Source organism: Pseudonaja textilis, chromosome 1 (genome assembly GCF_049901715.1).
Source record: "Pseudonaja textilis isolate UNSWEBS1 chromosome 1, rPseTex1.2, whole genome shotgun sequence".
Lineage (NCBI taxonomy): Eukaryota > Metazoa > Chordata > Lepidosauria > Squamata > Elapidae > Pseudonaja > Pseudonaja textilis.
Genome location: NC_141990.1, coordinates 315,089,669 through 315,098,025, shown reverse-complemented (window position 1 = coordinate 315,098,025; position 8,357 = coordinate 315,089,669). Strand labels below are relative to the sequence as shown.

Genomic DNA, 8,357 nt, shown 5'->3' with positions numbered 1-8,357 from the left:
ATTGCAAACCAAATCAGGACCAGTATCTCTAACAGGAGTCCATTAATCCCAAAGCAAGCAAGCATTCATTCTATATCTTTCCCCTCCAGATGAAACTTACACAATTGGTAAAAGTTGCTGGAACGGGTCTTTATGAAAGCGTAGGTTGTTGAAGGATAAAAAAATAATTGCTAGGGGCAAATTCCCACCAATAATGAGATCACCAGGCTTGTAATAGTCCTCCAGAATCTTCATAGACTTTGTCAATGCACATACGGTTTGCATCCTCTTAGCTGAAGTTGGAGGAAGGAGCCAAAAAAGCAACAGCAGCAAGAGAGGCAGCCCAGTCATGCTTCTCACCTTCCCTCCTAGATCAGAAATCTAGGTTTGTACAGAAGGTGAATTTGAGGTAGCACTTGAAATCTCATCAGAGTTTTAACACAACAGAGATAGGTCGTTCCACCTGGACGGCTTTGTGGCAAAATTTATATCGATCATCCTTCCCCATATAAGCGGTTGGACTGTGACCAAAGACAACTGAGTCTCATCAAACCCAGGAGTGAGCTCTTTGCAAGACAAAGTGAGTTGACATGGCCTACCCCCTACTTGGGGAACTCCAAGCATATTTTTTAAAGCAGGTTTTATCTCGGTAGATTTTTGTGAGTAGAAATCCTCAGGGGATACATTGAGAATTATGGTTCCACTGATAATTGCAAAGGCAGGTAATTGTCCTGTGCAATTATTACTAGATTTGTTTGCATACCAGAAAGGGAAAAACAGAGTTGTGTCTCTTAGTTGTAAACCACAGAGATGGACTTGAGAATTAAGGTGAAGTTAGATATTTGACTTAACATGAAACATGAGCCTTTGCAGGCAAGATTGAGTTTCAATAGAGGAATTGTAGCTCTTGGTTGAAGTGAGGGGTTCTTGGTGCTCTCTGACATTGTGTATGGTCCTGCCTCACCAGCCTTCTCAGGAAAGCAGAACTGTAGAAACGAAAAGCATTTCAAAAGGAACTTTTATTGGAAGACAGTGATAGCAGAGAGAGTGTAGGCAGGATCTCTAATTTCCCATGCCAAAGCATTAAGTTAAACCATTTACTCCGAGGCTTCTCCCAATGTCCAGTTCAACTTTGAGCCTACCCATGGTGCAAAGATGTGAGAACATCAGGCTGAGGGGGTGATAACAGTTCCTAGGTCCCATGATCTCACTTCTCCGGTGGTGAGACAAAACAGATGGCCCGAGGCACATTCTTCCCTGCTCCCAATTTTCCCCAAAGATATATCAAAGCCATGAAAGGAAGAAAGGAAAACTCCATGTAAAAGAATGCCTGCTCCCACCAGAATGGCAGCGTTCCGATAGAGGTCTATGGCATGTGAAACATTGCTTGTTTTCTGGCAGACCTTTCATGACCAAACTAGGTGACCCCATCAGTGCTAGAAGGAGGGGGATTCATTCTCATTTTATATTCTAGGAGTTCCCCAATGTTTCTGGCTTTGCGGACTTCAACCAAGAGCTACAATTCCTCTATTGAAACTCAATCTTGCCTGCAGAGGCTCAGTTTCATGTTAAGTCAAATATCTAACTTCACCTTAATTCTCAAGTCCATTTTATATTCTTGGAGCTCCCCAATGTTTCTGGCTTTGCAGACCAGTCGGGGGAAGAAGTGGGGATGGTTTGCACAAGTGGCTGGCAAGCATGTCCACATGCCCGTATGCACACACCTCCATTGTAGAGAGTGCTGGCTCCTGCATGAGGCAATCTTTGCTATGATTGGTTGCTGTGGGTGTAAAGGGGGAGTTTCCCCCTTTCCCGCCTTTTTCTTCTATGTGCGCTGTACATTGTTTGTGATTTACCTCATGAAGCTCTTGTTTGCCTGACAATAGAAGTAGAACTCATTGGACTAGAAATAGAACTAGAATAGAACTAGAATAGAGTAGAATAGAAAATGAATAGAAGAGGAAAATATGGAAGAGGATATAGAAGAGAATAAAATATAGAACAGAATAGAATATAGAACAGAATATAGAATAGAATTAATGAAGTAGATGTAGAAATAGAAATGATAGGAATGAAATAGAAATAGAAATAGACTTTGTAGGTCATCTAGTCCAAACTACAAGTTCGTGTTAGTGTCTATGACCTCATTTGGACACATGTTGTGCAATTCCTTGACAATGGTGCTGTTTTTGTGTATTTTTTTGTTCTGTCTTCTGGTCCTCTTCATCCACATCCTCTTCCTCGCTGTTCTCTGAGTCACTCCGTGCATCCTTTACCATCTACAACAGAGAAACAGAGATGTTAAGTCTGGGCAGTGGGTCCCAAGGAGAGACGAGACTCGAAATAGTGACAACAGTTCTTTATTAGGAAACCAGATACTGAGACAAGACTCCTGGCCGAGGCAGCTCCTTTTATACAGCTGGCTGCAGCTAGGTAGCCTATGACATGCATTTGAGCTTGCCGCACTTGGTTTTACCCAATCACGGCAGCCGAATAAGAACCAATCAGAACGCTTAGTTCTGTCCAATCATGGCCCAGCTTTTCCGGACCAATAGGAATGCAGGCCTACAAGCCTGCTAGTATGGAACACCCCTCCCCTCTTGGTTCCGTCCAAGGGGCGGGGTAACATAATCACGCAAGTAGGCGGGTCTTCGTACCTGCCTACTAGACTTGCGCAGTTCACAGTGTCTCTGTTCCCCATTGGGTTCGGACGGGCTCTGCGTCACTCTCAAGCTGCAAGATGGAACTGCCTGGAAGGGTGAGCCGGTCCTCTGGCGGCAACTCCCACCTGGTGATTCCGGGTCGGTTGAGTCGTTTGCTCTGCTGCTCCCGCCTGGGCTCTCTGGGCTGGTGGAGCTTGTCCGGCCGCTGCTTCCAGGCGAAGTGCCCATCTGCCATGACTCCCTTCTGGCTGGTAAGTATTGTTGGTTTTTGTTTAATGTCTGTGGGGGGTGTTCTACATGTACAGATGTTCGTTCATTTTCTGAAGTTGAGGTCCCCCCCCCCCCAGAGTCTATGAGGGGGGAAGCGACCAGCCTGGATCTTAACTGGTCGATATGATGTTTCCACGACCTCCCATCGGTGGTCTTGAGCCGGTAGGGGCGGTGGCCTGTGACTTGGGTGATTTTTACAGGGATCCAAAGTGGGTCCCCTGTAAAATTTTTGGCAAATACAGTGTCTCCTACCTTGAAGGCACGGTGCTTGCTGCTGGAACCAAGGGGGTTTTCTAGAGTGTAAGCAGGGTGCAGGTGGTCTAGAGGTGACCTGAGTCTTCTGCCCATTAATAACTCTGCTGGGCTCTTGGTGGTGGTGGTATTTGGTGTGATATGTTGTAGAAGAAGCATCCTGGCGATCTTCTCGTGGATGTCGCCATGTTCCATTTTGTGCAGAGTTTCTTTTGTAAATTGAACTATGCATTCAGCTCTACCATTCACCACCGGGTGAGCTGGCGATGTCAATGCCTCTCGGATGCCGCGGTCTGCCAAGTATTGTTCAAAAGCTAAGGCGGTAAATTGTGGCCTGTTGTCAGAAATGATAACATCTGGCAGAATGTGCGTTGCAAAAAGTCTATTTAATTTCTTGATGACAGCTTCTGTGGTGGTTGTCTTCACTGTGCTCACCTCGAGCCAATTTGAATACGTGTCAACAGTGAATAAGAAGGTGTGCCCCTTGGTTGGCCCTGCGAAGTCAATATGGATGCGTGACCAAGGGCCTCTGGGTGTTTCCCATTCTAATGGTGGGACCTTAGAGGGAGCCGAGCAAGTCTCTTGGCATCTGTTACAAGCGGCGACGCAGGTTTCAATTTGCTTGTCCATGCCTGGCCACCAAGCATAGCTCCTGGCCAGGGCTTTCATGCGTACAATACCAGGGTGCCCGTCATGCAGCAAGTCTAAAACTTTTTTCTGTAGTGTCTCTGGTATTACTACCCGGTCTCCCCACAACACGCAACCCTTTTGCAAAAAGAGTTCAGTTTGCCGGTTTTTAAACGGTTTAAAAAGTTCGTTTGGCTCGGTTTCTGGCCATCCCCTCTCCACCCAGCTGAGAACTCACGCCAAGCATCTGTCCTTCCTAGTTTTGTGGGCAATGTCTTGCGTGGTTACTGGTGGCATGGGGATCATTTCAATTTGCAAGACTGCTAATGTGGGTGCTGGGTCCTCTTGCAAGTCTGGCAAGGGGAAGTGGCTTAAGGCATCAGCGTGTGAGATTGTCTTGCCAGGGAGATGTGTCAATTTGTAATTATAAGCAGCAAGAAATTCAGACCATCTTGTCATTCTTGGTGACAAGATGTGTGGAGTGGGTTTGTCACCCGCCAATATGGTCTGTAATAATGGAAAATGTCCTACCATAAATGAAAAAGGAAAAGTGCCAATTATGCACTGAAAGGGTTGAATTTTCCTTTTTCACCTTGAGGCCAGTGTCTTTGAATTTCTGTAGGACCGCCCTCAGTTGTTTTTCCAATTGTTTTTTGGTAGGGGCTGCTACCAGGATGTCATTGAAATAGGGCACGACTCCTTTAATTCCCTGCAACAATCTCTCCATTAGACTTTGAAAACTGCCCGGTGCGATGCTGACCCCAAACTGGAGCTGGTTACATTTGAATGCCCCTCTATGTGTCACTATTGTTTGGGCTTCGGCAGTTTTAGCATCGACTGGCAGTTGTTGATAAGCTTCAGCCAGGTCAAGCTTTGCAAAGACCTTGCCACCCCCTAGTGAGTGCAGGAGATGTTGGACTACTGGCACCGGGCAGGCGCTCTGCTGCAATGCGTGGTTGAGGGTGGCCTTGTAGTCACCACAAATTATCAGGGAGCCATCGGGTTTGATGGGGGTGACAATTGGGGTCTCCCAACGGGCATGATCGATGGGTTCTAACATGCCCTGCGCTATTAGTTTGTCTAATTGTTCGTCTATTTTAGGCTTGAGTGCAAAAGGCACTTGGCGTGGCTTGAGACGGATGAGAGCAATGTCAGGGCTGAGATTAAAGGAGATAGGGGACCCCTTGTACTTGCCTAGATGTTCACTGAAGACTTCTTGGAAGTCCTTGATGAGTGTTGTTTCCCAGTTTCTGTCTTCTGTGTGGTTGATGCCTGCCATCTCGATCCCCAACGGTGTGAACCACTGCAACCCGAGTAGGCTGGGTCTGTCTTTATCGACGATTGTGAGTGGTAGGATGGTGGTGTGGTTTCTGAACGAGACTTGAAAATATCCAGTGCCAACGACCGGAATGCAATTACCTTGATAGTCTCTTAATATTAGCTTCTGGTTGCTAAGCTCTTGGGGGCGGATGCTGGGAATTAGTCTTTTGATGGTCCTCCAGGAGACCATAGAGAGGGAGGAAACGGAGTCTACCTCCATGGTGCAAGGCTGATTCTCGATGTTGACCTCTACATGTATCTTTTGTGCGTCTATTGATGAAGCGTGGGTGATGGTGACTGTTTGGTGCATTTCTTCTCTTCTGGGTGACTCGATGAACTTCCTGGGTCAGCTGTCCCGGTTCCATCAGCTGTCATTATGGTGGTACTGGTTTATGGTGGGGGTGCCATCTCTTCTTCTTGGGCTGTTTCCCCATTGTCAGGGGCTGGGATTTCATTTGTTACGGCATACTTTGGCAATATGCCCTTGTTTTTAGCAAAAACGGCAAACAGTGTCCAGGAACTCACATTCGGAACGCGGGTGATTTCCTCCACAGCCAGCACATTGGTAACTCGACTTACGCCCGTGCCGGTCTCGTCGCTCGCGTTCCGATTGAAGTCTGTGAATTTCTTCCTCTTCGATGTCAGAGGGGGATTTGATGTCACCGTGGTGGGTGGATGCTGCGTGTTTGTCTGCTGCGGTTGCTGTCTCGCTGGTGGGTTGGCGGTCATTTCCGTTTGAACACCACATTCACACCGCTGACTTATGAGTGGCCTTGGCTGTGGTGGCTTCTGCTACAGTGTCAGCGAAGGAGATGTCTCCTTTAGCCATCAGTCTGCTTTGGAGAGTTGGGTCTTTCAGGCTGAGGACGACTCGGTCACGCATGGCCTCGTCTAGATTGGTGAATCTGCACAAGCCTCCTAGGTCCCTCAGGTCGGCTACGAACTCTCCAATGCTCTCACCCTCGCGCTGATCCCTCTGGTAAAAGTCATGCTGACGGATGAGAATCGGCACTGCCGGGGCATAGTGGTTCTGGAGGATGGGAGCTAGGGTATCCCAATCCATGGTCTGGACGTCTGTTGGCTTCGCGAGTGCCTTGGCCATTTTAAAAACGGCAGGTCCGCAGTGTGTTAGAAAAACCGCTCGCTTCTTGCTGCCAGTGGCGTCCTTCAGGTTGTTTGATTCCAATGTAAGACTCCCAGTCCTCGCTGGCCGGATTGAATTGTGCGGGCAGCACGGCGCTGCTGGCCATCTTGCAGGTCATCTATGCGCTCTCTGCCACGTTCTAGTCAGCTCTGTTGTCTCAGAATCCCATCCTCGTCACCAGTGTTAAGTCTGGGCGGTGGGTCCCAAGGAGAGACGAGACTCGAAATAGTGACAACAGCTCTTTATTAGGAAACCAGATACTGAGACAAGACTCCCGGCCGAGGCAGCTCCTTTTATACAGCTGGCTGCAGCTAGGCAGCCTATGACATGCATTTGAGCTTGCCGCGCTTGGTTTTAGAACCAATCAGAACGCTTAGGTCTGTCCAATCATGGCCCAGCTTTTCTGGACCAATAGGAATGCAGGCCTACAAGCCTGCTAGTATGGAACATCACCTCTCTTCAATCCTGCTCGATTGGAGTCCATCAGAGGGAAAAAATCCCTTTTGGGGAACACACAACTGGCCTTTTCCATTGGAGATGCTTATTTTTCATACAACCCAAGGGCCATGCTATGTTTTGCATGGCATACAGGCAAGCCCATGGCTCTTTAGAAGAAGGGGCTTCGATATGTTAAAGAGGCCATTGTTAATGGCAACTTCACATAAAATAAAACTTATATAAAATGTTTTATAGATGCCATTTACCACCAGCTAAGTTAGCTAAAATTTTAAAAAATATGTCTAGCAAATGTTGGAAAAGGAATAAAAAAACGGGCACATATTATATGGTAGACTTGTAGTAAAGCAAAAAAAAAAAAGAGAAAAATACGTAAATGGCTAGAAAAGATTATTGGAAAGCATGTAGATTTTAAACCTAATGAACAGACATAATTCATTTATTAGGGATGGTTTTATGAGGTATAATATCAGGTAAACCTAATAAAAAAAGTATGTATTTAATATTGCACATCTTGACAGCAATGAGGGTTGTATATGCGCAATGCTGGAAAAATGGTAACACCAGGAGATGAAGAAATAAGTAAGAAGACACTAGAATGTGCATAAATGGACAGATTGACATTAAAAATGAAACAGAAAGAAGATACAGAATATTACCAGACATGGAATCTATTTTATCAGTGGTTGGAAAAAAGAGGTGGAGATTAAGAACATAATATGCATTGTTAAGCAAATGGAATACCCAGACACAATGTATATTAAGCAATAGGAAATGTAATTAATAAAAAAAATAAAAAATGTTTAAGAGGCATGGGGGCTTGAACCCCCTGCAAGGTTCAGATATACCACATTCTGGTATCTCTTCAAAAACCCAATCCATGGTCCTTCTCCACTCCTGAAGCTCTGGGGTTGAGGGGTTGTAGAATGACTCCCACTTGAACACAGCCAGTGTCTGGATTGTACATTTTGGGGACCCATTTTCTACCATGAAAATGAAGGTGGGTGGCCCCCCACCATAACAAATTGCCAGAGGGACCAGAAATTGAGATGCTGCAGCATGGAGTCTTTTGGGTCTCCCTGAAATCTTTCCAAAGAGTTTTAGTGTGCTTGCTTGGCTGTTGTAGATGGGAGGGGGACAGGGTCCCTTATTGGGGTCCTGATGTTTAATATTCCTCCCCCCCACAAAAAAAAACCCTGGGGTTAGGATTTTCAGGTTGTGTCCAGCGGTGACAAGGGAACACCCTATAGACTGGGTGTTGCGGTGGGTTTGATCCAGGGATGGTATTCAGGGGGTTTGGACTAGTTTGGGTGAACCTTTAGGGAAAATTTTAAGTGGTTCATAGAACCGGTAGGGAAAATTTTGACTGGCCCTGCCCATCCAGCCGCACTCTCACCTCTCCTATATTCTGTTGTTTGTTAGCTCAGCTGATTTGCCAGAATAGAAAAGGAGGCAGGTGTGTATTGTTTAATGGACTGGTAATGGGCAAAATGGACTGCTAAATTGGGTCCCACTCACCCAGTCACATGACAATATGGCCACACCCAACCAGTCACATGATCACCAATCCACACCCACAAAGCCACACCCACAGAACCGGTAGTAAAAAAATTTGAACCCCACCACTGGTTTGATCCTACGTCCTT

At 46.4% G+C, this 8,357-nt stretch overlaps 1 protein-coding gene and 1 long non-coding RNA gene across 15 annotated transcripts in view; one reads left to right on the top strand and one right to left on the bottom strand.

Moving 5' to 3' along the window:
• LOC148128314 (uncharacterized) overlaps positions 1-8,357 on the top strand; it is a 74,329-nt gene that overhangs the window by 24,943 nt on the left and 41,029 nt on the right. The window lies entirely within an intron of this gene.
• LOC113452954 (ceramide synthase 4-like) overlaps positions 1-8,357 on the bottom strand; it is a 35,674-nt gene that overhangs the window by 807 nt on the left and 26,510 nt on the right. For 13 of the 14 annotated variants that reach the window (XM_087922541.1, XM_087922540.1, XM_087922542.1 and 10 more), the window contains one exon: positions 14-2,258. In XM_087922541.1, the coding sequence (XP_087778667.1) occupies positions 2,124-2,258 (135 nt within the window). In that variant the 3' untranslated portion in view covers positions 14-2,123. Of the gene's footprint in view, positions 1-13; positions 2,259-8,357 lie in introns of those variants that run through there. The other variant, XM_087922538.1, reaches the window with a different exon arrangement.